This window comes from Dipodomys spectabilis, unplaced genomic scaffold (assembly GCF_019054845.1).
Source record: "Dipodomys spectabilis isolate Male_0828 unplaced genomic scaffold, ASM1905484v1 ptg000257l, whole genome shotgun sequence".
Lineage (NCBI taxonomy): Eukaryota > Metazoa > Chordata > Mammalia > Rodentia > Heteromyidae > Dipodomys > Dipodomys spectabilis.
The window spans coordinates 1,347,045-1,372,494 of NW_024870934.1; the positions used below are offsets into that span (position 1 = coordinate 1,347,045).

At 63.1% G+C, this 25,450-nt stretch overlaps 2 protein-coding genes across 2 annotated transcripts; both read right to left on the reverse strand.

Moving 5' to 3' along the window:
* Positions 1-59: 59 nt before the first annotated feature.
* Positions 60-11,930, reverse strand: Cables2 (Cdk5 and Abl enzyme substrate 2). Its single transcript, XM_042699540.1, has 10 exons — positions 11,533-11,930; positions 5,089-5,160; positions 4,685-4,777; positions 4,270-4,347; positions 3,563-3,671; positions 3,087-3,252; positions 2,718-2,821; positions 2,326-2,432; positions 1,841-2,045; positions 60-1,748 (listed from the first exon to the last, which is right to left on the reverse strand). The coding sequence occupies exons 1-10, from the start codon at positions 11,925-11,927 to the stop codon at positions 1,608-1,610; spliced, it is 1,470 nt and encodes a 489-aa protein (XP_042555474.1). The 5' UTR covers positions 11,928-11,930; the 3' UTR covers positions 60-1,607.
* A 1,996-nt stretch (positions 11,931-13,926) lies between these two features.
* Positions 13,927-23,771, reverse strand: Rbbp8nl (RBBP8 N-terminal like). The gene is made up of 13 exons (XM_042699551.1): positions 23,711-23,771; positions 21,569-21,611; positions 20,889-20,984; positions 20,550-20,662; positions 19,864-19,936; positions 18,460-18,593; positions 18,242-18,324; positions 17,870-18,036; positions 16,591-17,418; positions 15,988-16,079; positions 15,603-15,673; positions 15,411-15,516; positions 13,927-14,051 (listed from the first exon to the last, which is right to left on the reverse strand). Exons 1-13 carry the CDS (start codon positions 23,769-23,771, stop codon positions 13,927-13,929), a joined length of 1,992 nt encoding a protein of 663 aa, XP_042555485.1.
* Positions 23,772-25,450: the final 1,679 nt, after the last annotated feature.

A 25,450-nucleotide genomic window follows, 5' to 3' on the forward strand; every position in this document is an offset into this window, starting at 1 on the left:
TGTGGGGTTCTGTGGGCCAGGAACGGGGCGGTGCTTCATTGAAAGGAGACACACTGAAGTGTACTGCAAAACAACGTTTTACTTTAAGAAACACGTCCATTTGAAAACAATCTGACAAAGGCTCAAGCATTTTGAGGTCCGATTTTTGCTCACACACAAACATCTACAACCCTTGCTGGTACTGGGAAGGGCCACATCAGGTTTCAGTCATGGTTCTTGGTCTGTCTGGTGCATTGCAGATGCAGGCTGTCATTCCAAGTACTGGCTTTATTGTAGCAGCTCAGGTGCTGCACAGCAGCAGTTCTTGGCTATCCTCTAAAAGGATAGGGAAGCAGGGTTTCAAACAGACCAGCTTGGCAAATGACTAAATGCTACTACATACACAAGCAAGTTATTACTGTGTACTAGCTATTTTCTCAATGCTAATGTCTGTCCTAAGGAGACTAAAGCAGAGCTTGGGAAGTCATCTTAACAGTGCCTGTAACGGGAGTGGCTTCTGGTGGCTGGACTGCTGCTTTTCACAGGGCAGGGCATGGAGTGGGCATGTGTATGGTTTCGGGGACTGTCTGTGTGTTCCGCTCTGCTGCGGTGGTGAGGGTGGGCGCAGGCTTGTAGGGAACAAGCTGTCTTGTGCCTCTGCCAAGTGCTGTGAGTGGCAGAGCCATCACCCCTGTCCAGGAGCGTGTGTCCCAGCCTAGGCAGCCTGCCTCAGCGGCTGGGCTGACCAGTGCTCCTACAAGAGCACTGGTGAGCCTGGAGGAGCATGAGGATGACCACTGCATGGCCAGGTTTGCCCAGATGGCATCTGTATGCTGACTGCCCAGGGCTGTGGCACGAGCCTTGCTTGGTGGTCCTGAGGTCAGGCACACCTTAAGACCTCTAAACCAGGTTTTGTTCCCTTAGAGACCCAAAGAACCAAGTCCTGAATAATAAATAGGGTTTTTTTTCTGTTACAATATTGCTTAGGATAAGTCAAGAGCCAAGAGTCATTTTCCTGAAGTTCAATGTCACAAGTAAGCAGCTTTTTCTGGCAAGAGGCAGAGGTTGGGTCCTGGCAGGAGCCCACAGCCGGGGCGATTCACAGTGACGTGAAGTTGGAACAGCCTGAGTGAGGAGAAGGATCAGAGCAGGAGTCTGCTCTTGGTGGTTTAGTCCAACACCAGAGCTGTCCGTGCTGCTGGGGAGCCCTGGTTGGAGCTTGCTCAGATAGAGGCAGGGAATGGGGGACGCGGCTTCTAGCTGGAATATCCAAGATGGATGCTCCCACAGTGGAATCTGGTGACCTCGGTGTGTCATGTTGTCTGGACACCAGGTCCATCCTGGTTCTGGTTAGTGAAGGCAAGGGGGCGCCCGGGATCCACTGCCACACAACAGAGACCAAAGTCCTGGTGCCAGGCTGGGCTCAGCTGAGCCCCTGTGTTCATGCCAGGAAAACTCTCAGAAGTGCTCTTGGGGGGCCGAGAGCTTTGGAATGAGGTGACACCCCTCTCCAGGAAAACTGAAGACAGCCGTGCAGCTGCGAAGGGCAGGTGTGAGTAGGCCTAGGAGACGGGTGCGTCAAGTGCAGACACCATTATCAAGGACGCTTTCCCGCGGAGGGGCCTGGGCTAGAACTGCTGGGAGAGGCGTCTGTAGTGAGGTAACACTTGGTTCTCGGGTAGGTAAAGGGCCAGTTCCAAAGCCACGAGGACTGTGAACTCAAACCCAATGAGATCTCGCCTGTTGAGTCGGAACCTCTCCTCCAGCTTCTGCAGGGAAGGAGAAAAGGGGCAGCTGGTTAGCCACCATCTCCGGCGCCCGCACCCGGGGTGCTGGTGCGGCAGGCTGCGCCCACACTCACGTCGATGAGCTGCTTCACTTCGCTCTTGCGGAGGTCGCTGCTTATCTTGGCAGCCAGCAGCACGCAGGCACCGGCGCACAGCTTGCGGTTCTGCTTGTTAAGCTTGCCCTGCAGCACAAGCTTCTCGAAGTACACGTAGGCCATGGCCACGGTCACGGGCTCCAGGCTGCACTCCTCTGACAGGTTCCGCATTTCCCGCTTCAAACTGGGGAGTGAGAGGGGGAGCAGGGAAGCCGCGCTGTGTGCCTTCTGGCTGTCAGAAAAGCCTGGACACAGGCAGTGGCTGTAGGCCAACCAGAGCAAAAATGGAAGACCCTATCTAAAAAGCAAAAGGACAGCATGGCTCAGGTGGAAGAGCCTTTGTCTAGTGAGCTAGAGGCCTGGGGTTCAATCCCCAGCAGCCTGGGGGATAGCTGGACTCCAGGGTGAGGGCTGAGGAGCAGGGAGCAGGTGCAGCCTGCGGCTCCTGTCTTGCTCTTCCTTACCTCCTGATCTTGCTCAGTGTCAGCTTGATGTGAGGGAACTTCTCCTTGAAGGTCTCATTCATGTCCTTCTTGAGGTCTGCAGGCTTCACGTACTCGATCACTGTGGTCTGAAGGGAAGGACCAGGAAGCAGGGAGGGGCTGGCGTCAGAGGCAGACCCCTCAGCCTGAGACCGGGGGCAAATGCGAGGCTTCAGAGAGGCCCCGGATCTCTGAGCCCATCTCTGTCCTTGCTGGGGAGGCTAGGCTACGAGGCGCTGAGGGCCCCAGGCAAGTGCCCGGCCCTGCTCTGCCCTGCAGCTACTGGGGTGGGTGGGGACAGGCCTGGCTGGGCACCCGGGCCTGGGCAGCCGCATGGTGGGGAGTGGGCCTGCAGTCCGGCAGAGACCACGCACCATGTGGGAGGCGAAGATGAGCACCCTCTTGTGCTTCCCGCAGGGCCACTGCGGGTCGTCCAGGAGGTCGGGGTTGTACTCCAGCACGTCTCCGCCGTCGCCCCCTGCAAGCACAAGCAGTCCCTGCCAGCAGAGCCTCGCTGGGGCTGCTGCGGCCCTGAGGGAGGAGCGAAGGCAGCACAGCACAGTGCCTGGGGCCCCGTGTCCTCCAGCTGGGTGGACAGAGAAGCGTGCTGCCAGGCCCCGGCAGCAGCCTGGTCTGCTGGTCTGCTGTCCACAGCCTTTGTAAGCTCAGCTGCACTGAAGGAGCTGAGCGGGACGTGCTGACGCGGGCCTTTGCCTCGGGGTCCCGAGAAGGTATGGGATTACCTAGTTCGGTGCTGGCTGGCGCTGGCGGGGCAGGGGTAGGCTTGTGTCTCGCCCCTGGAGGAGCACGGGGAATGCTGGGCCGAGGCTGTGGCGGCAGGCTGTGGCTGTCACTCTTGTGTGTGACCAGGGCGTTGGTAGGGTACAGGAACTTTGCATAAGACACAACCTGGAAAAGCAACCACACTAGCACTCGGTGCTATTTCCCATGGCAGAAGGTCCCAGCAGGCTCCGCTTCCCTGGGACCTGCAGAAGGGCCCAGAAAGTGGCACATGCCTGGAGGCCGTGCTGCACGCTCTGGGGAAGCGGGACCCCACCCCCGTCGGGGTCTGCCCCCCAGCAGGCCCAGGTAGGGCCTGAGGCACCGAGGACACGGGGTGAGATGGGCCTGGGCAGCTGGGGTGAGCGGCAGGCATGCTGCCCTTCAGTGGATGTGAACGCTGCTTCTCAGCTCGCCACCGGCCACCACCGCCTCTTGCCTTGCCATCGGCTCCCAGCTCAACGCCTTCCAACTCAAAGACCATCTCGGAAGAAACGGAAACACCGCCGGATGGATGCCTCTGCTTCTGGCTGTCCACCCTCAGGTCACTGCAATGCACGGGAGGGGGAGGGGCTACCGCCGCCCTGTCCAGGCCAGAGGGGCCAGGCCCCAGCGGAGCCCTCGCTCTGGCACCTCAGCCTGACTGCCCGCCCTACCGAAGCACACGTGCACGCGCGTGGCCCATTGGGAAGAAAAGTGGGCGTCACAGACCCTGTCTGCCAAACACCAGGCAGCCAACAGCTCTGGGACATCTGTCAGCACCTACCTGCACTTCTGCCCAAATTCGCTTCTTGGTGTCTAACTCTTCCCCAGTGGCCACACCCAGCGGCGGGGCTAGGACCTGAGACCCAGCTGTGTCACGCCCTGGGCACGCTTCCCAACGCAGACTGCTGTGAGGCTTTCTGCGGTCCCACCCCCTCAGCCAGTGTTTTCTTCTCTGAATTAAACTCAAGCCACAGCGCAGGACTGGTCACGAGGGCTGACAGCTGTGTCTTCAGAGGGAAACCTAGACACGGCGGCCTTACCCGACGCCCGGCCCCAGAGGATGGGGGCTGCAATGGGCGGCCCCCAGCCATGGCAGCAGCTGGCGTGCTGCCCCACCCCACCTTTTGCTACTGCGGGGTGCATGCCCACATGAGCACGTACCTGACCCGGAGGCCCTCTCCATAGGGCAGCACGGAGAAGGCGGCACACAGGGAGCGCTTGGCACAGATGAGCACGATCCTGTGGGTGGCGAGGGGCAGGTGGGGCAGGAATTCTGTCCTGCGTGGATGCGGGCCCCACCAGGTATGCCCGGGCCCTCAGTGACTCCTGGCAGGTTGCCCAGCCCCAGAATATGGGCCTGCGGGCCTCATGTGCAAATATAGGCAGCCTAGGACCTGAGGCCAGGCATTGGGGATCCCAGAAAGGGTGGGGCCTACCCCCCCAGCACAGGATCCCTGGGACAGGGTGGGCCGTGGCTATGGGGGCTGGGGCCCCAGGGGCTGACTTGAGGGAGAGATTGGACCCAAAGGCTTGGACACAGCCAGCCACAGCCCCAGGCCGGGCTGCGTGCCGTTACCTGCTGTTCCTTGTGTCATACTGCCTCATGTTTTTGATGAAGTGTGTTTTCTTCAGGCCTTTGTGTCTTGGTGACCCAGATGCGTGTTTGGTTCTGCAAGGTAAAAAAGCAGGTAGTGGGCTGGGAAGGTGGCTCAGTGGTAGAGCACTTGCCTTGCATGCATGAGGTCCTGGGTTCGATTCCTCAGCACCACATAAACAAAAAAAAGCCAGAAGTGGCGTTGTGGCTCAAGTGGTAGAGTTCTAGCCTTGAGCTGAAGAGCTGAGGAACAGTGTCCAGGCCCAGAGTTCAGGCACCACAACCAGATCCAAAAAGAAAAAAATAAAAGCAGGTAGTGCTGGGCCTGCAATGGGGGGGGGGGGGGGGGGAGGGGAGGGGAAGCCGGGCGGGGCAGGGGCACATACCTCTGTATTGAGGCACAGCCCACTGCATCTTCCAGAAATTCCAGGGAGCAGCGCTGGGAGGTGACCCGCCTCCTGTGGGAAGAGCTGTGCCTCAGGACAGACGGCCACTGTGGCAGGGACTGCCCACACCACCGAGTTCCGGGGATAGAGCTGCTGCCGCCCAGGTCAGAGCTGTGGAAGGCAGCCCGGGTCCCACAGCCCAGCCTGCCCCATGCGGAGGGGGCCTAGTGCTACACAGGCAGCCTCCCCGAGGCCAGGCCAGGGAAGCCAGGAGACTCTGCAAAGCTGCCCCGAGCGCCGTCCACTGGGTGTCTGAGCCAGAGCCCTGCCAGGAGGACAGGCGACAGCTGTGCTGAGCTCACCCACGCTGGTGAGGACAGTGTGGCTCCCGGCCACGGCTGAGCCCTGGGCTGCGCCTGGGCTTGGGATGGCTTTGCTTCTCAGCTCTGTTCTCCATTAGACACGAAAAAGCTACAAGGTTCAGAGCAGCAACCCTGTAAAGGTCACTTCTGCCATCACCCTGGCTTCCACCCAGAGGTGGATTCGTGCCTGTGTGGCATGAGTCACGGGACACGCAGATGCCACCGACGCAGAGCTCCGGCCCTTGCCTCTGCCGGGGAGGGTCCAAGCCGGTTTGCGCTCGAGGGGCGCATGCTGTCCACCGGCTTCCGCCGGCGTCGGCACCTCCCATGGTTTGTGGCATCCCTGACCTCGGGAGAGGCTGTGTGAGCACCATGCCGGCCGGCTCAGAATCACCATGAGCCCAACACCATCCTTCATCTGCACTGACTACTCTGCAGGGTACTAGGCATGGCCCACTGACAGCGAAGACCCCCATGCACAACCCAGCCACACACAGACAAGCGCCTGCTTCTCAGTCCCTGGCATCCCTGGCATTTTCCGCAGCAGAACTGAACTCAGTCTTCACTGAGTGATGCCGCAGGAGGAAGCGGTCCAGGGCCTGGTGCACAGGACCACGGCAGGGCCACCCTTCCTGAAGCAGGGCTCAGGCTGGACAGATGGCTCTATGGCAGACCCACATTAGACATGCACCTCGGTCTGAGACTGGCAAGCTTTGTTCTTTTCCTTGTCCCAGGAGCCAAGACACGCACAGTGTCCCTCAGAGTTCCCAGAATGCCGGGGAAGAGATCAAATACTGCGACCCTGCCTGCGGATGCCCGTGATGACGCTGACGGGGTAGGGTGGGGGTGGGAGGGTGTGAACAGCGTTGTATCCGTGGCGTGACTGGTGGTCGCAGAGGTGCCAGGCACGTGGCTCTCTCTGCTCCATGCTCCTCTCACCCAGGGAGGCGTGGAGCCTGATGGGGGCCACCTGGGGACTTGGGAGGCCAGCCACAGGTACACAGTCACAGCGATGAGCCACAGACCTTCTGGGAACTTGGCGAGCAGAGCCTCAGGCCGCGGCTCCCTGCAGAAGTTCCAGAAGGGAATGCCAATGCAGACGCAAGAGCCTTCCGCCAGGGTCCAGTGGTTCTCACTGTTGACCCCAGGCAGCACTGGGGACAGCTTTGCAGGCTCCCTGTCCCTGTCACGTGGGCAGGCCCTGTGGCCAGCGAGAGGCCACGCCTGTCTTTCCAGAGGCTATCTATGGGTAGCTGGGCTTTTGGTGGTACTGGGCCCCCAGTACTACACAGCATCCCAGCAGTTGAGCTGGGCCTCTAGCCATTTTGTGTTGGTTACTTTAGAGACAGGGCCTCATTTGTGTGCTCCCATGTTGCTGGGGACGAGGGCCACACCACTGCGCCCAGCCACTGAGTCTGTAAGCCTCCATGCCCTGCTGGCCTCAAGCGGCAGTCCTCGGATCTCTGTCTCCCAAGTAGCTCGGGTTATAGGCCTGCGCTGCTCTGCTGGCCCTCGGAGATCTTTTTACATTGTGACACAGGTACTTTGCTCCGATGTGCACATGACTCAACCCAACTCCAGGTCCACTGATCTGCAAGCCTTCCAGAAAGCCCTGGAAACTTCCCTCCCTCCCCGACAGTGTGCAGGGATCCATGTGGAACCCAGGCAGCCACCAGGGCCCAAGCTCCCACCAAGCATAAAGTGCCCATCCTTGAGGGCAGGGAAAGAAATGCACAAATCACAAGAAACAGACAGGTGGTTAAAAGCGGCAGTGCCAAGTGTGGCCATGCCCTGGATCCTGCCACTGTCTTATGCACTCAAGCCTCAGCCCTTGGCCAGAAACTTCTAGATGAAGGAGCCCCTTGGCCTTCCGTGTGGGCACCCACAGATCTGAGTACACCCTTAATCCTTGCTGGGGTTCTGGGCATGCACTGAACCGTGTCCCCTGCAGATTCAACAGGTTGAAGTCAAACACCAGAAGGGTCTCAGAGAGGGATGAGGTAGAATGAGGTCAGTGGGCTGGGGCCTAGCAGGCGGCTGGTGTCCTTAATAGGTGACTAAGACACAGGCACAAAGGGCCAGCCGTACGAGGGCAGGGAGGGGACAGTCTGAGGCTAAGGGGAGGAAGTCCACACACCTAGAAGGTGGCTTGGCCTCTGAGCAGAAGTGAGCGTCTGGCCAGACGGACATGCCTGAGCCTTCTTCTGGTAGCTGACCTTCCTGACCTGGGGGCTCACGGGAAGCCCCAATGCCAGATGGAAACGAGGGACTGGGGTCCACCAGCGAGGTGACTGAGGGCTGGCCTTTTGCACGGGTGTTACAGCCCCACGTACCCGCTGCACACGACAGGCAGATCAAGGGACCAACATGCAGACAGTGACGATACAGCGGCCACCGCGCCGGGCAGGGCTTCGCACTGCAGCTTCTGAGCTGCGTGAGCTGGGCAGGCTCCTTGAGCCCCCGAGCCCATCTGTGCGGTAAGGAGAGCAGGGCAGGCTGCTGCGTGGGAAGCGGGCCGCAGGCGGCCCCGCTGTCCTGAAATGGGCTTTCAGTCTGTCAGCAAGAACCATGCCACTCACTGTGAGCCAAGTCAGGCGTCCTGGGGAAGGCCCCCTGGGAGGAGCACTTTTGGGAGCTGTAGCTGCTGGGCCAGGCCAGTACTTCCTCCGGGCAGCGCCCAGGGTAAGCCCTCCCAGCCCATCCCCACCACTCCTCGAAGGCCCCAGTGGCCTCAGAAGCAGGGGTGCAGGGTGGGGGGCAGGCAGACAAGCCCCAATGTCAACACTCCTCACACCAACCTGGCCGTGGCAGAGGCTGGAGTCTGTGTTCTCAGGCCCCTCCCCAGGGCAGCCTGGCTCTCTAGGGGCATTCCCTCAATTACCCGGCAATGCCCCTGGCTCCCGCACACCTGGGGCCTCATTTGCAGGTGCAGAGGCAGCCTGCAGGCGCTGTGAGCGGAGGCTCGTTCCTATTTTCTCCTCACTCTAGGGATGGTGTGCTCTTCTCAGCAGCTCATAAAATCCATTCCCAGATGGTCCACACATCTTTTCCTTCAGTGACTTTTTCTCTCCTTCCTTGTGAGCCCTTTCTTTACAAACTCTATCCCACAAGTCTACCAGGTAGGCACTAGTCAGTTTATAGAGGGGGAAACTGAGGCACAGAGCCATTCAGCAACCTGCCTGGGGTCACCCAGCTGGTAAGAGGGGAACAGAAGCCAGTGCACATTTCCTGGCACTCGGAAGACAGGCCAAAAGGGCCAACCACAGCCTTGTCCAGCAGACTGGACAGGATCAGTGGGACCTGAACTATGGGAACAGCACACCTGCCCTGGAGGGATGGCGGGGAGGGCAGGGGGAAACCCAGGAGCAGGTGATGGCCACACAGGGGGTGCCTGTGTCAATCCACGGGCCACATTTGAGTTCCACGTACCTCACCAGAATATGCCCCAAACAAGCAAACGGACTCCAAAGCCTCCCAGCACAAACGGCTGGGCAATCCTGGCCTGGTGTCCCTCCGTGGCCCTTGCTGCTGCCAGTGCCTCCCTGACCAGGCCACCGATGGGCCTCCACCTCAGCCATTCTGGTGGCGGCTTCCTCACTTGCTCACTAGAGGGCCAGCAGAGGCTGGGCAGCCATCTCTCATAGGCTGAGGACTACAAAGGGTGACCACCCTGCCGCAGGCGGAGGTTGGAGTCGCCTGCCAGCAGCCACAGGAGGGCGCTGTTGAACCACCTCTGATAAAGGACAGGGGCTTTCAGCAAGCCCCTAGCTCATCCCACAGCCCAGCCCGGAGGGCAGGTGGGCATCCTGGGCCGGGTAAGCGCAGACAGGACTTGTGTCCCACTGTCACTGCTCCGCGTCCAGCCTGAGCAGCCTGCTTGGCCCACTGTGGATCCTCAGGGCACATGCGCCCAGAGAATGGCCCCCTCCAGGGTTCCGCCAGTCACAAGCGAAGGCAGCCCGCGCCCACACCGCCAGCAGAGGCCTGTGGGGCGAGCTGCTTCACAGGGTGGAAGGACACAGAGGGACTGCCCGGCCAAGCCTCTGAGCTGCTGCTGAGAAACACCCTGCGGCCCTACGGTCCAGCCTTAGCCCACCCCTTAGCTGTTTTCAGATAAAGGGCAACAAAGCCCCAACTGCATTCTAGAGGGATTTTTTTTTTTTTGGCGGTTGTGGGGCTTGAACTCTGGGCCTGAGCGCTGTCCTTCAGCTCTTCAGCTCAAGGCAAGTGCTCTACCACTGGAGCTACAGCGCCACTTCCAACAGCATTCTAAACAGAGTGCTAGCGCAAGGCCGCACCGCGCTTAACCTGGAAGGTGCTGGATGCCAATGAGCCCTGGCTGACTCTGGACGCTGCTCCAGACGGGGCAGCACCGAGAGGACTCCTGCGCCTCAAGGCTGCACCTGGGCTCTGCTTGGGCCCATCTGACTGCCCTGAGTTGTGGGGTCACCTTTCCCCCTTTACTTGCACACTGGCACTAATAAGTACGAGGTGTCGCCACCTTTGCGGTGCTTTGACACCACATTCTCTAGACTCACCTGAGCTTTGTGGGCCAAAGCCAGAGTGCAGTGAGTCAGCTGCCAGGCTGGGCGCCTGACCATCTGCTCCGCGCCTGGCCAGAGGTCCAGAAAGCAGTGTGCTCTGGGGCATTAGGCAATCACAGTGTTAATTCTCGTGTGACGCAAGGCGGGTTCCCATCCCCCCTCCGGCTAACGAACAGTGGACCCCAGGATGGACGAGTGCTGTTGAAGGTCTCACTGAACCTTTAGCATCACCTGACCTCAGAAAGCACTCTGTATGAGCCCACCCATTCCTCCGGAGGAGACTGAGGCTTGGAAGGCCTTTCTAGTCTAAGATCACAGAGCTACTGAACAGTGGGGCTGGGGATGGGGCTAGAGCTCGCTCAGATCAGTACCCAGACATACACTTTGGGAACTTCAGTTCTCTTCCTCTCCTAAAATCCATGATCCTGGGATTCTGGAGGCTGTAGTGTGGGGTTGGGGGTGTGGGATGGGGTGGGGATGCTGGTCCTTTTCTTCAGGGCCTGTGCCCATCAAGGATGGACAACAGGGCAGTGACCAACAGCAGAGCCCAAGGAAGGATGACTTCCTCATGGGCAGGTGTGTATGTGTGTGTGGGGGGGCATCCACACCAGCAGGGGTGGAAGGCAGGCCAAGGGGATCAGAAAGGCCAAAGCCTCCCACAGGGAAGCAGCAGCACACAAGCAGGCACACGCCCTCCTCATACATGTGAGGCCAGCTCCCACAGTAACGCTGTCACCCTGGGTAAATGGATCCCTTGACCCCAGGAGGCTCTTAATGCCCCTCAGGGAAGTGGGGGAGTCTCATGGAAAGGTGTAGGGCTGGCAGGACCCCCCTGTGGCCGGGTGCCAGAGAGGTCAGGCTGGTGACCTCAGCCATTTCAGACCCATCCCCTGGCCACTCAGAAACAGGCAGGATCTGAGGTCAGGACCTCAGATGACAGGGCTCCATGCTGGGCTCAACTTCCCGGCTCCCTGAAACCCCACAGCTACCTCTCTGGGCGGGCCAGCAATGACCTCCAGGCACAGGGAGCCACGAGCCCCACCCAGGTGTGCACCCATCCCTCCCGGCCCGAGCAGACCCCCGCTGGAGGTGAGCAGCGGAGGTCGTGGGGTAGGGAGCGGGGCGGGCCGGTGGGCTGGGGCTCCCAGGAAGGACACAGGGCGCCGGCTGCCAGCGCCACTGGGCAGGGGACGGAGCTCAGGGCTGGGGGCTGCCCTGGGCCAGGCGGGGGGCCAGGGAGGGGGGCAGGGCCAGAGCCGGGGTTCAGCAAGCCCTGTGACCCGAGGGCAGAGGGACGCGGGTCTGGGTCCGGAGCACCCATGGGGGGGGGGGCATCCGGAGCCAGCAGGGCCCTGGCCTGGCGTCAAAAACAGGTCCCGGACGCCGGACTCGCGCCTGGGCGGAGCGGGGTCGACGCCACCCCGAGCCTCGCCTCTGCTTCCTGGACCCGCCGTCCCGCATCGCCAGCCCAGGCCCGCCCGGCCCCGCACCGGGCTGAAGGGCCTGCGGGCCGCCCGCGCCCCCCGCCGACCACTCACCTCTGGCGCTGCCCCTCCGGGCCGAGGCTGGCGGGCGCCGTCGTGGGGCTGAGCAGGCCCTGGGGCGCGGGCCTGGCGGGCAGCCCCGGGAGGCCGGCGGGGGGCGCGGGCGGCGGGGCGGGCGGCTCGCGGGCCTCGGCGGGCGGCTCGCGGGCCTCGGCGGGCGGCAGCGGCGGGGGCGGCGGCGGCGGCGGCGGCGGGGGCTTCTCGCCTCGGAGGCCCAGGCTCGGGGGCCGCCCGTCCAGGGAGATGTTATTGAGGAAGAAGAGCGCGGCCTGGCGGCGCCGCGAGTCCCCGCGCCTCCGCGGCGCGGGCGGCGGGTGGCGGGCGGCGGGCGCGGGCCTGGCGGGGCCGGGGGCCGGGCCCGGAGCTCCTCCCGCCGCGGCCGCGGCCATGCTCGAGTGCGCCGCCGCGCCGCGCCGCCTCGCCGCCGCCGATTGGCCGCGCCGCGCCCACATGCAAATATAGCGCCGTTGCGCCCTCCGATTGGCCATGGCGCGCCCACATGCAAATGAAGCGTCGCCGCGCTTTCCCATTGGCTTGAGCCGCTCCACAGGGCGGGCGCCAGGTTCCGGAACTCCCCAGGTCCAAGGGGCGGTTTGGACGCCCCGCAGGGTTTGGGCGGCCGGGCCCGCGGGGTGGGGCGCGGGGTGCGCCCGGGGCCCGGCTGCGACGCCGCGGTCGCGGCCCAGGTGCTGGGGCGAGGGCCGGCCCGGCGCACTTCCCCTTCCAGCCCGAGCTTCCTTTTGACCTCTGGCGCCGAGGTGCTTCGGGGCGCACGGCGCCGGCCCTTCGGGAAGGCCCACGGCCTCCGGGAGGCCTGGCGGGGAGACCGAGGGTCGGTGGGCTGGAAGCCCGGCGAGGACGGCCGCGCAGCGGCGCAGGGCTCGGCCTCAGCGCAGGCAGGCTCCTGACGGCCCTCACCGTCGGCTGCTCGGGCCTGAGTGTCCCTGACCTGCGCCCGACTCCCCGGGCCTTCTCTGTTCTTTTGGGGTGTGGTTCTGTGTGCGTGTGCGTTGCGTGTGCGTGGGCGCGTCTCTCAAGTCTGGGTTCACAAATGAATGAAAGCGTGTGACACTTGCTGGTGTTTGGGGCTGGCTCATCGCACGCACCACGTCGGTCTCAGCTTGAGCCAGTCTTCTGCAGATTGTAAGGTCTGCCCCGCGACCTGGACCAGCTCAGTGCTGGCCCGGGCCGGGTCGCCCCTTGACCTGGCCCAGCTCAGTCCTGGCCCAGCTCAGTCCTGGCCCAGCTCAGTCCTGGCCCAGCTCAGTCCTGGCCCAGCTCAGTCCTGGCCCGGGCCGGGTCGCCCCTTTCCTGCGTCTCCACCGTGCACAGCGGGGGCAGCAGTTCGGTAAATAAACTTCTTTTCCTGCTTGACTAGCAGGTGGTGTTCTCTCCATCAGTTACCTAATGAAACCTACCTATTTAATATACCATACACAAGTGACCTACGTTCAATTTTTCTTTATGGCTGAGTAATATATATATTGTTTTTCTTTATCCATTCGCCAACGGTTGCACACCTTGGCTGACTCTTACGGTTAGGCTATAATGAACAATGCTGCAGTAAACAAGGGTTTGCAAATGCCTTGCATATTGGTGACTGCTTTGGATCTATGCCCAGGTATGGTGGGGTCGTAAGGTAGTGCTGTTTTTAATATATGAGCCCCCCTGCTAGCTTCAACTGCCATTTTGATAGAAACTTAGGAGGGCAGATTATTTATTTATTCTTGGTGTCAGTCCTGGGACTTGGACTCAGGGCTTGGATGCTGTCCCTGAGCTTTTTTGCTCAAAGCTATTGCCCTACCACTTTATCCACAGCTCCCTTCCAGCTTTTTTGCGGGTTAATTGGAGAGTCTCATGGACTTTCCTGCCTGGGCTGGCTTTGAGTCGATGCTGAGAATACTCACCCTTCCGTGTAGCTGGATTACAGGCGTGAGCCACCGGCGCTGGGGGTGGGTGACTGCTTCCGTATGAAGTAGACTTTGATGAGGTATCAGATGTCACAGGTTTATTGCTGAAGCCTCTGATCCTGAATAGGAGGGCGCAGCCCGCAAGGCCTTCCCTCAGCCTCACATTTGTTTTCCTGGATTCCATGAGGGGGCGCCCGAGACCACTGTTCAGAGCTCCCTGCCTGGTCCCGAGGTCGGGCAGGATTCACAGCCTTTACAGTTGGGGGCACTGCCCCCACGGGCAGCGAGGTCAGTCTGCACAGGGCCCGAGCAGCCCTGCCCTCTGCTCCCCAGGCATGCCCCTCCTGGGGAGCAGGTGTGGGGCCAGGCAGGGCTGTCTTGGCCATGCCAGCCACACTTGGACCCAGGCCACAGCCGTGCTGGTTAAGTGACTTGACCCGTGCGGTGGAGGAGCCGCAGTGGAGATGGCGCAGCCTGGCTAGCTCTCCCAGCCGCTGCTCCCAGGGGAGGGGCTGCGGTCCTCAGGGCTCGGCGCACTCTCAGATTCCTCCACTGCTGTCAGGGGCACCCTGGGTTTCTTCCCTCGGGATGGCTCCTTGGAAGCTGTGGAAAGTGGACGGACATTAGGCAGAGGTGTGGTTGTGGCCTTGTGTGTCCTCCTTAGAGGAGACCGGCTCTCAGACAGAGCCGGTGACCTTAGCTCAGGGGAGCCCGCCTCGGTGAATGTGGCCAGTTACCGTTGCTCCCGGCAGCAGCAAGCGCCCGGGGTTAGGGGATAGAGGACTGTGAGAATTTGCACAAGTGTGGCTCCTCTCAGAGGACTCCCTCGCTGCCCCGCAGAGGGCCTGGGATGGCCTGGAGAACCAGGGTCCCTCACTGGCCCTGTGACTTTGCAAGCTGATCTCTTCCGCCCGTGAAGCAGGGATGCTCCACCTGCTGGGCAGGGCTGGAGGCCCAAGCACTGCTGACCTCGTCCTTCTGCTCAGCACAAGAGGGTATTTGGCCAGTGCCAGGTTTGAGTGGTGCCCAGCTAGGCAAGTGCTGCCTGCTGAGTGGCTGCTGCCTGAGGGAGTCCCACCCTGACCAGGCCAGGAGGGTGGGCTGGGGGTGGGCTGGGGGTGGGGGGCTGGTGCTGCTCAGGGTGGAGGTGGACGGCACCCTACCCATGACAGGTTGCACACACATGATGGAGCCAGGAAAAGACCCAGGACAGGTTCTACACATGTGTGCATGAAGAGTTGGGAATTGACACAGGACAAGTTCCACACTCATGTGCACAGAAATGCCGGGAGAGCATACAGGACAGGTCCTGCATGGGTGTGCATGGAAGAGCCTGGAAAGGACACAGATGTGCTGGCCTCGGCTTGGAGCACACACAGGCCTCAGCCACCTTCAGGGCAACAATGGTGCACGGTGGTGGCCCAGCCCGGCCTGAGGAGTTGGAGCCCTGGTTGCACAAACACCAGGGCTGCCTGATGGTTAGCTTAGGTGTGCAAAGCCTCTGCAGTTGTGAGCAGAGCAGGAAGAGGAGGTTTGGCCTGACATCCTGGGACCAGGTCTTGCCCCAGCAGCTGAGCCCCAGGCACCACCCCAGGCAAATGCAACCAGCCCGGTTTCTGGGTGGGACCCAGCCAGTGTGGGTGGGGGCACCTGTGGGCACTCCCGCTGGAAGGTGACAGAGGGCTTATGAAGTCATCCTGAGGGAAGCTGGCTGGTGACCCTCACTCCCTGGGGCCGTGGTGATGGTAGCTCCAGCCCCCTCTCTGGGCCTCCTCCCTCGTGGGCCTTCATCCCAGCCCACTGAAAGCCAGAGCTCCCGTGTCTACCCTCTCCCAGGAGAGGAAGCAGGTTAAGCACTCAGAGTGCGGGCCAGGTGGCCAGGCCCGTGGAGGGCAGCCCTGGCCCCAGGGAGAGGGCGTGGGAACAGAGGGCTGAGGCCCCACCTGCCCTGGGCAGGCATACCTGTGTCCCCCAGGTCCAGGTCCCACTTCCTCTTCTGTTGTGGATCCTGTGGAGGCCCCTTCACGGGCAGGCTCAGCTTGGAGCCCGCCTCACAGCTTGCGTCCGCCTGGCAGAAGGGACGCACTCAGGTCAGGGAGTACATACCCCCCGGGCTGCAGCGCCAGGGCCGGCCTGGGAGAGGGTGGGACTCACCTCGCTGTGTGAGGCGGCAGGCTCGTCCAGTGCATCCGATTCTGGCCTCTGCACTCCAGCCTTGCTGGGCTCTACAAGATGCGGGGGTGGGGGCAGCTGGGCCGGTGGCCAGGGCAGGAGGACACGGAGGGGCTAGGTCGCCTGTGCTAGGGTTCCTGCTGGTTAGAGGCCAGCTGGGTGCAAACCGAGGCCTGGCCTGCACTATCACTGCAGGGATGGCACCGGGAATGGCTCTCCCTGCTGGGGGTGGTTGGGTACCGTGTGCCCCAGCGCTTAGTTCCCACGTGGGAGGCACCAGCCCTGGGAGCAGGGCATGGCCAGTTGGGTGAGTGGCTGGCCACGGCTCCTCCACCCACGGAGGACCCCTCCCAGGGCTTCACCTCACCTGGGGACCGGCCACCATCCGTCCTCTGCGGGCAGGGCCCCCGCTTCAGTCTTCCTCCAGCCTCACCTTCCATCCCACCAGGACTGGGCTGTCTGTGGGGGGACCCTGGACAAGGGGGGTGAGGCTTCCTGCGGGAGGCAAGTAAGTGGCTTGAGTACTTTGGGGGTCATTTTCTACTTCTCAGCCCTGGATGCAGCCTGGGGCCCTGTCTGGGGCTGTAGCTGGAGGGTCAGCCCTATCCCCCTTTTTTTTTGGGGGGGGGGAGGTTCCAGTACTGGGTCTTGAACTCAGGGCCTGGGCACTGTCCTTGAGTTGTTTTTTTTTTTCAAGACTAGAGCTCTACCACTTTCAGCTACAACACTATTCCTGGTTTCTTTTCAGAGTAGTGTATTGGAGATACGAGTCTTACAGACTTTGCTGACCAGGCTGGCTCCACTTCCAGCTTTGTGGTGGGTAAGTGGAGATAGAGTCTGATGGGCTAGCCTTGCCTGGGAAAGCTTTGAGCTGAGATCCTCAGCTCTCAGCCTCCGGAGTAGCTTGGATGATGCTGAGCCACCGGCCTTCCCAGTGGTGACGGGGCACTCAGTGCTGCCTGGCACTGACTGCCTGGGGTGGAGGCCGGAGGCCAGCGTGCAGTTGGGGCACACGGAGGCTGAGAGCAGGAACAGAGCCCGCGGCCCGTGCCAGCCCCTTACCGTGGGAATGGAGAGGTCTTCACGCTCTGTCACTCGGGTTCCCTTGATGCCATTGCTGTGTGCCTGGGGACCAGGAGTCAGGGGTGTGCACAGGGCAGGCACCGCTTCCTCGAGGGGCTCGGGGCTCGGCGCGGGGGCAGCTGCAGGGCTGAGTGGTCTGTGTTGGCCGATTGGTCTGGAGTCGCGGCCGCGGGCCGGGTCTGAGAGGTCCAGGGGTCTGTCTGAGGCGCAGTCCTGAGTGGAGCTGCCCTCTTTCCTCTGGAGGCCGCCGGGGCCCGTAGGGGAAGAGTGCCACCCGCCCGGAGGGACCACTGTCCCGATGCCTGCCCGGAGCACCTGGCTCCCGGGGCTTTCCCAGTCAGAGCTGGCTGGCGGGGACGCGGGCGCCTCTCCGGGTCTGGGTGAATCCCGCAGCCTGCTCGCCCGTGCCCGAGCCCACAGCTGCTGCTGGGCCAGAAGCAGGTGCAGGGCCCCCTCCAGCCGTGGGTCCTGCATGCCCACCAAGGCGCTGGGCAGGCCCAGCAGGCCCGTGGGCTCCTCCCAGGCCTCCGCGTCCTGAGCCTTCAGGCCTTGGAGTTGAGGGCTGTGGGGAGCCCTAGGGGCAGCCAGGGGGCTCCCGTGGGGGCTGCGCAGGCGCAGGGACAGCTGGCGGTTCAGGAGGCAGCGGCGGTCGGCCTGGAGGGAGCGCTTCAGGGACTCGAAGGCCTCGGCCGAGGACCGGGAGGCCCGCAGGAAGCTGGGGGGGAGGAAAAGCCCAGGACTGTGGCTCGTGGTCAGCAGTGACTGGAAGTGAGCAAGCCCCCAGAGGAGAGACAGAAAGCACCCCATTTCACAGGGGAGGAAACTGAGGCCAGCGGGCTGAAGCAAGCTGCCCATGGTTCTATCATCCTAGCAGGATCATCAGCCGTCGGTCCTGCGTACAGTCCTCCCTCCTCAGCCCCGCTCACTAACTCAGACCACGAGACAGGCATGGCGGGGGGTCTCTCTGAGCATTTTCCTGGACATGCCCCCCCCCCCAGCCTGGCCACACAGGTGTCCACGTGAGAACGCGGGTACCAGGTGGGACATCTGGGAAAGCCAAGCTGGAGGAAGGCAGAGCCCTGAGGGGCCATGCTGGTTTCCTGGGCTGCTAGTCTGCTGCCAGAAGGTGGCCCGGGGGTCTGGGATGGTGGGGGTGGGGGCCTCACCTGTCCAGGGGGGCGCTGTGCTCATATACTGGGCTGGCTGGGCTGCTCCTGGTGGTCGTGGGTGGGGGTGTCCCACCGGAGGGGCCACAGTCAGCAGGACAGGCCCGGGACCCAGGCCGTACCACGGCGACGGTGGCATGCAGCTGGTTGGATATGCGCTGGGGGCTCTGTGGGGGGCAGGAGGTCAGCCTGGCGGGGCGACCTGGCTTGGGGTCCCCCCGCCAGCCTGGCCTGCTCCTGTGGCCAGTGCAGCCCAGTGTCCCCAGCCGGCAGGGCACAGGCCTGTGTGGTGTGAGGTTGCCATGCAGGCTTGGTGCACAGAGAGCCCTGCCTGTCCCCCAGGAGTGGTGGGTCAGGGACCCCTGCCCTCACCATGTCTGGGGTACGTAGCTCAGGCAGGTTGGTGCCTGGGGAGATTTTAGTCCCTGGCGACGTCCTATGGCCTGTTGGCTTTTCTGTGGGAGAGGAAGCGGGATGTGGGCCAGGGAGGCACACAGAGCGGGCAGCTCAGCCCAGGCCAGAGCGGGCAGCGCCCATGGGTGTCCAGCCCCTGGCCTCTCCCCCGCTCCACAGGACTTCTCCCCATGGACCTGGACCCGCGTGGTCCTCCCCGGAACCTGCCGGTGTCTCCTGAGGGACCGTCTTCCAGCTGCCGGGGGAGGGGAGCAGCAGTGGGGATGGGGGGCCTGGGGTGCCCTCCCTGGCCACAGGCACCGCTCTGTCTCTAGAGAGGAGGCAAAGGGTCCAAGGTGAGGAAAGGCCAGGCCACCAGCCCCGGAGGGCCAGGGAGCCACAGGGCCTCTTCAAGGACCCAGATCCCAGAAGGAAGACACAGCCTTCCCCACAGCGAGCCTGCCTCCCCTTCCTGTGGCTCCTGGAGGTGTGTGCAGGCTCTGGGGGTGGGGGTCATGCAGGCTGGGGCGTCATGCAGGCTGGGGGATTGTGCAGGCTGGGGGGATAGGGGATCGTGTAGGCTGGGGGGTCATGCAGGCTCTGGGGGTGGGGGTCGTGCAGGCTGGGGGGGTGGGGGATCGTGCAGGCTGGGGCGTCGTGCAGGTTGGGGGGGTCGTGCAGGCTCTGGGGGTGGGGGATCATGCAGGCTGGAGGGTGGGGGATCGTGCAGGCTGGGGCGTCGTGCAGGTTGGGGGGGTCGTGCAGGCTCTGGGGGGGGTCGTGCAGGCTGGGGGGTCGTGCAGACTCTGGGGGTGGGGGGTCGTGCAGGCTGGGGGGTGGGGGATCATGCAGGCTGGGGGGTGGGGGATCATGCAGGCTGGGGGGGTGGGGGATCATGCAGGCTGGGGCGTCATGCAGGCTGGGGGGATAGGGGATCATGCAGGCTGGGGGGTCATGCAGGCTCTGGGGGTGGGGGGTCGTGCAGGCTGGGGGGGTGAGGGATCATGCAGGCTGGGGGGTGGGGGAATCATGCAGGCTGGGGGGATCATGCAGGCTCTGGGGGTGGGGGGTCGTGCAGGCTGGGGGAGTCGTGCAGGCTCTGGGGGGTCGTGCAGTCAGAGGGGTCGTGCAGGCTGGTGGGTCGTGCAGGCTCTGGGGGTGGGGGTCGTGCAGGCTGGGGAGTTGTGCAGGCTCTGGGGGGTCGTGCAGTCGGGGGGGTCGTGCAGGTTTGGGGGTGGTGCAAGCTCTAGGGGTGTCATGCAGAATCTGAGGGGGTTGTGCAGTCGGGGGGTTCGTGCAAGGGTGGTGCAGGCTCTAGGGGTGTCATACAGAATCTGGGGGGGTCGTGCAGGCTGGGGGGTCATGCAGTCGGGGGTGTCATGCAGAATCTGGGGGGAATCGTGCGGGCTCTGCGGGGGTTGTGCAGGTTTGGGGGTTGTGCAGGCTCTAGGGGTGTCATGCAGAATCTGGGGGGAGTCGTGCAGGCTCTGTGGGGGTCGTGCAGGTTTGGGGGTTGTGCAGGCTCTAGGGGTGTCATGCAGAATCTGGGGGAGTCGTGCAGGCTCTGGGGGGTCGTTTCTGGGCCCGGCCCTTTCACTCACTCCAGGCCCCGAAGTCGCTTCACCTCCTCCTTCAACATTTTGTTCTCCTCCTTCAACCCATTCATTTCGTTGGCTGCAAAGGACAGAAATTACCCATGCAATCAGGGAGGGGAGAGTGTGGGGTGGGCAGGGGGCTCCCCACAGTGTGGGGCCGGGCGCCTTCCTCATTTCCGATGGCTCCATGTCAGGCTGGGTGGGCCAGGCCTGCAGGGTGGGGACCTGCTGGGGACGGAGGCCCACTGGGGATGGAGGCCCGCTGGGGACGGAGGCCTGCTGGGGATGGAGGCCCGCTGGGGATGGAGTCCCGCTGGGGACGGAGGCGCTTTGGGGACAGAGGCCCTCTGAGCTGAGGACGGAGGCCTGCTGGGGACGGAGGCCTGCTGGGGACGGAGGCCCGCTGGGGACGGAGGCCCGCTGGGGATGGAGGCCCGCTGGGGACAGAGGCGCTTTGGGGACAGAGGCCCTCTGAGCTGAGGACGGAGGCCTGCTGGGGACGGAGGCCCGCTGGGGACGGAGGCCCGCTGGGGACGGAGGCCCGCTGGGGACGGAGGCCCACTGGGGACGGAGGCCTGCTGGGGATGGAGGCCCACTGGGGACGGAGGCCTGCTGAGCTGGGGACAGAGGCGCTTTGGGGACAGAGGCCCTCTGAGCTGAGGACGGAGGCCCGGGCTGCTGCGGGGACTCACTGAGGACGCAGAGGTGCTGCAGGCTCTGCAGGTGTGCGCTCTCCAGCTCCAGTTGCTTCTTCCTGGCCAGCTCCTGGGTGACTTTGCACCGGTCGCACAGGCCAGCCCTCAGCCTGGGTGGGGGAGGTGAGGGGCTTTGCTGAGGGGCCCCCCACTGTAGGACCTCCTCCTGCCTCTCCCCAGCACTGTGTCCTGAACCCCCAGACCCGACCCCACCCTGCGGGCTTCATGTCCCGAGTTCAGCTGAGTTTGGGAAGGAATCTGGAAGGCTCTGAGAGGTCCTGCGCTGGAGGAACCTACCTGGTTTGGTTTGTGCCCACGGCTCCCAGCCTCCCTCACCTGTTCTCGAGCGCCCGCAGGTTCTCCTTCAGCACCTTCTGCTGCTCCCTGAGCTGGTGGTTCTTGGCAAACAGTTCCTCCACTCTCTGCGCCTCCCTGTGGAGACAGCAGTGGAGGTGAGCTTGGCTGACCGAGGCCTCCCTCTGTAGGGATCTGCCTGGGAGTGGGGCCTTGTGAGGCCAGGCCTCACATGGCAGCCCAGCACCAGCTGCTCCCTGAACCTCGGTGCCACTGTAGCTACTGTGCATGCAGCCTGCAGCTGCTCCCTGAACCTCGGTGCCACTGCAGCTACTGTGCATGCAGCCTGCAGCTGCTCCCTGAACCTCGGTGCCACTGCAGCTACTGTGCATGCAGCCTGCAGCTGCCTGGAGACGGGGCACGGACACCTGACTCGCTGCCAGCTAGGAATGGATGGGGCCACATGTCCTCCCTCACCATGCGTTTGGTCACCTGCTGGTTGGCGTTATGGAGTGGAGCCCCTGCTGGGGGCCTAGCCCGGCCGGCCCGAGGTCCCTACTCTATCACCTGCACGTCACATCTCCTTGCCCAAGGTACTCACCCCCACCCACATGCCAGCCTCACTTTCCCTTCTTCGTCTGGGATGGGGGCAGGGCTGGCACCCGAGGCTTTGGGGCTGCCTTCGCTGCCCATCCCTTTCTGGCCCAGCTGTGCAGACTCACCGGCATCGCTCGGAGTTCAGCTCCAGAAGCTTGCTCTGCAGGCCTGGAAGGCAGAGTGGGGGGCCTGGGTCAGGTCCAGCTCACCAGGAGCCCGTCACCAGCGGCCTCTGCTGCCCTGGCGGGCACACAGCTCCCCTGCGCCCCACAGTGGGCTCCTGGCTGTGCTCACTGCTCAGGGCTCTCACTGAGGCCCTGCCCCGTCGGTGGCTGCCCGAGGCCGTGGTCTGCTCCCTGCCGTGGGAGCTCCAGCTTTGGGGTGCTTGGCGAGGGTGGGGAACAGTGCTGGAAGTGACTGAGGGAGCTCGGAGAATGAGAAGCAGTTTTGTTTTGTGACAGAGTCTCACCATGAAGCCCAGGTTGGCCTCAAACTCACGATCCATATGCTTCAGCCCCTTAGTGCTGGGATTACAGGCCTGTGCCACTACCCCCGGCTGGAGGAGACCGCAGAAGTGTGATGGGCATCTGGAAAGGGGGGGCGGCTTGGCAGCTGCCCCCTTTGCCCCCCTGGCCTCTGGGTCAAGTCGGTTCTGACCACCTGGCCCTGGCGGCTTTCCGCTCTGCTCTGCCAGCAGCTGCTGCCGCGCCCACGCTGCACCCAGACTCCTGCAGCCCCACCTGTGCTCCTGAGCACCCAGTCCTCTAGGCAAGACCATGGACTCCCGTTATCCCTGCCCAGAACCGGCCGAGGCGGCCCCTCCCTTGTTCCAGGAGCAGCCCAGCCTCTGTCTGGTCAGTGCTGGCTCCGAAGTCCCAGGAAAGCCCTGCACGTTCCCAGCACTGCCTGCTCCCAGCATACCCGGCCCCTCTCCTCTCTAGGCCTCTGTGGCGGCCCCTCTTCTCATCACCTGTCTGGGATCTGCTCTGGCCCAGGCATCCCCGCCTCTCTCAGTGCTTAGGAGCAGCGGGTGACATGGAATGGGGGCTGCTGTAAGCACTAGCGGCCTCCCAAGGGGCAGGCCTGGAACTGCTGTGTGTGTGTGTGTGTGTGTGTGTGTGTGTGTGTGTGGTGAAGGGTGAAAATGGTAGACAGGAGGGCAGGGCTTAGGGATGACAATCCTGAAGGGAAGAGGATGCCAGCTCTGTTCCTGGAATGTTCTGGAGGCCCGGGGAAATAGATGGTCTTGTTGGTGCTGGTGGCTGACATCTGTAATCCTAGCCACTTGGAAGGCTGAGATCTGAGGATAGTGGTTCAAAGCCAGCCAGGGCAGGAAAGTCTGTGAGACTCTTATTACCAATTCATCACCCAAAAGCTGGAAGTAAAGCTGGGGCTCAACTGGTAGAGCATCAGCCTTGAGCAAAAGAGTGAAAGAACAGCACTCAGGCCCTGAAACAGAAGAGGCTGGTCCCTCCGCAGGGGCCCCGGCCAGGGGCCTTCAGGATGGATAGTCTGTTTCTGCCTGTGCAGGCTGAGTCTGAACTCAGCATGGACATGGGGGGGGGTGGCCTCAGATCCCTGAGGGGCCTCTCCCCAGCAGGCCACGCTCCAGGCTTTGGTCAGAAGACACTTGCAGGACGACAGTGCGGGCAGGGGTCTGGATGCGGCTCCAGCCCTTGAGCCAGGGCTCGTCTTACAGAGCCAGGAAGACGGTCCTCAGAATTAAGGGTGACGCATGGCACTCCCTGGCCTGCCCAGGCCCCCGGGACCACGTGCCCTAGCCTCGGGACCACGTGCCCAGGCCCCTGGGACCGCGTGCCCAGGCCCCCGGGACCACGTGCCCTGGCCTCGGGACCACGTGCCCAGGCCCCCGGGACCACGTGCCCAGGCCCCCGGGACCACGTGCCCTGGCCTCGGGACCACGTGCCCAGGCCCCCGGGACCATGTGCCCAGGCCCCCGGGACCACGTGCCCAGGCCCCTGGGACCGCGTGCCCAGGCCCCCGGGACCACGTGCCCTGGCCTCGGGACCACGTGCCCAGGCCCCTGGGACCATGTGCCCAGGCCCCCGGGACCACGTGCCCTGGCCTCGGGACCACGTGCCCAGGCCCCCGGGACCACGTGCCCTGGCCTCGGGACCACGTGCCCAGGCCCCCGGGACCACGTGCCCAGGCCTTGGGACCACGTGTCCTGGCCCCGGGACCACGTGCCCTGGCCTTGGGAGCTCATGCCCTTCCTCAGGACGGGAGCTCTGCTGCTTGCCACTCACCCAGTACTTCCTTCTCGTGCACGTCCCTCAGCCTGTTCAGCGACTCCATGAAGCTCTCCATGGCCCCGCGCCCTGGCGCTCTGCTGGGCCAGTGGGGACAGCAGAGGCCTCTCCGACCACTCTGTCTTCAGACTGCCGCAGGGGAGAGGGGACAGAGGTGGGCTGAGAGCCCAGCTAGGGCCGCAGGTGAGCTCCCCAGGTTCGCATGGCGGCCAGGCCCAGCCGGTGCTGGTGCTGCCGGCGGAGCTGTGCAGGTGCAGATGTGTGGCTAGAGGTCAGGTGGCTGGTCAACCTGGGGAGGGCGAAAGGGAGCAAGGGGGCTTTGGAGGTGAGCTGCCTGGCCTCCCAGAGGTGTCACACCTCCCATCTGCCTGCCCAGGGGACAGGGCCTCGGGGAGCAAGGTCAGCCTGCCATCAGGGAAGGATTCTGTTCGCCAAGGCCCCCTCTGAGGAGAGTTCAGAGCAGCCCAGATCCCATCACGTGTGTGCAAGCACACATCCCATGCACACACACAACCCATACACCATCTGAATGGCTATGCTCAGCCCAATGAGAAAGCACACACACACACACATGCAGATGCAAAGACACAGACACGGACATGCACACACAGATGCACACGGACCAGACACCACAGACATGCACACACATGCAGGTGCACAAGGACACAGACATGGACATGCACACACACAGAGATACACATGGGCCAGACATGGACATGCACACTCATGCAGATGCACACAGACACGGACACGTGCATACACATGTAGATGCACATGGACACAGACATGGACACACACTCATAGAGATGCATATGGACACGGACATGCACACACACATGCAGATGTACACGGACATGCACACTCATAGAGATGCACACAGACACGGACATGCACACACATGCAGGTGCACACGGACACAGACATGGACATGCACACACACACACAGACATTGCCCTGGCCACATCTCAAGGGGCCTCTCTACAGATGGGGAAACTGAGGCTTAGAGAAGTCCTGTCCCCATCTCGATCACACAGGAGACTGTGGAGGCTGGACCTGAGCTCTGTTCCTGGGGTCATGTGTGCTGTGTGCTCCCCACTTGGGGTCCTGGGGTATTTCCTGATGGCTGTGTGCCCAGCTGTGCTGGCTTTGCCTTACCAAGGGGCCTGAGAGGTGAGATGGAGGCTCAGGCCCCTGGCAGCTGAGCAGAGCAGGGCGGGGAAGGGGCTGAAAGGCAGCACTGGACATTCCACCCCAACTGGCCCAGAGCTCGGCCCTGCTCCCAGCGCCTGGCTGTGTAGGCTGGGCTGAGGCCCGTGTTGGAGCCTCCCAAGGTGTGCAGGGGCCTGGGAGAGGCCTACCCAAGGTTGCACGTGGTGGGCGCTGTTCCCAACGGAGCTATCATGGTGCAGAGGCCAGTCTGGTGGGCCAAGGTTCCCTGTGCTGAGCCCTGCCCCCTCACACCCAAGGGCTCCTCTCTGCGCCCCCACCCCCCAGGCTGCCCGGCTTCTTCTGCAGTTCCCAACACTAGCAGGAAACACTCGGTGCTGGGTGTGGCGGTGTGGTGGCTGGACGCAGTTGGACGGGGCACCCTGCCGAGGGCACTTGCCCCAGGAATGCATGCCGCGGTGCTCCTGAGCAAAGCCATCCACCCTGACATTCCCACGGCGACCCTTCACATGAGTTCCCCAGCAAGCAGGTGGCGGACACACGCTGGTCCCAAACCAAGTGTACCCAGCC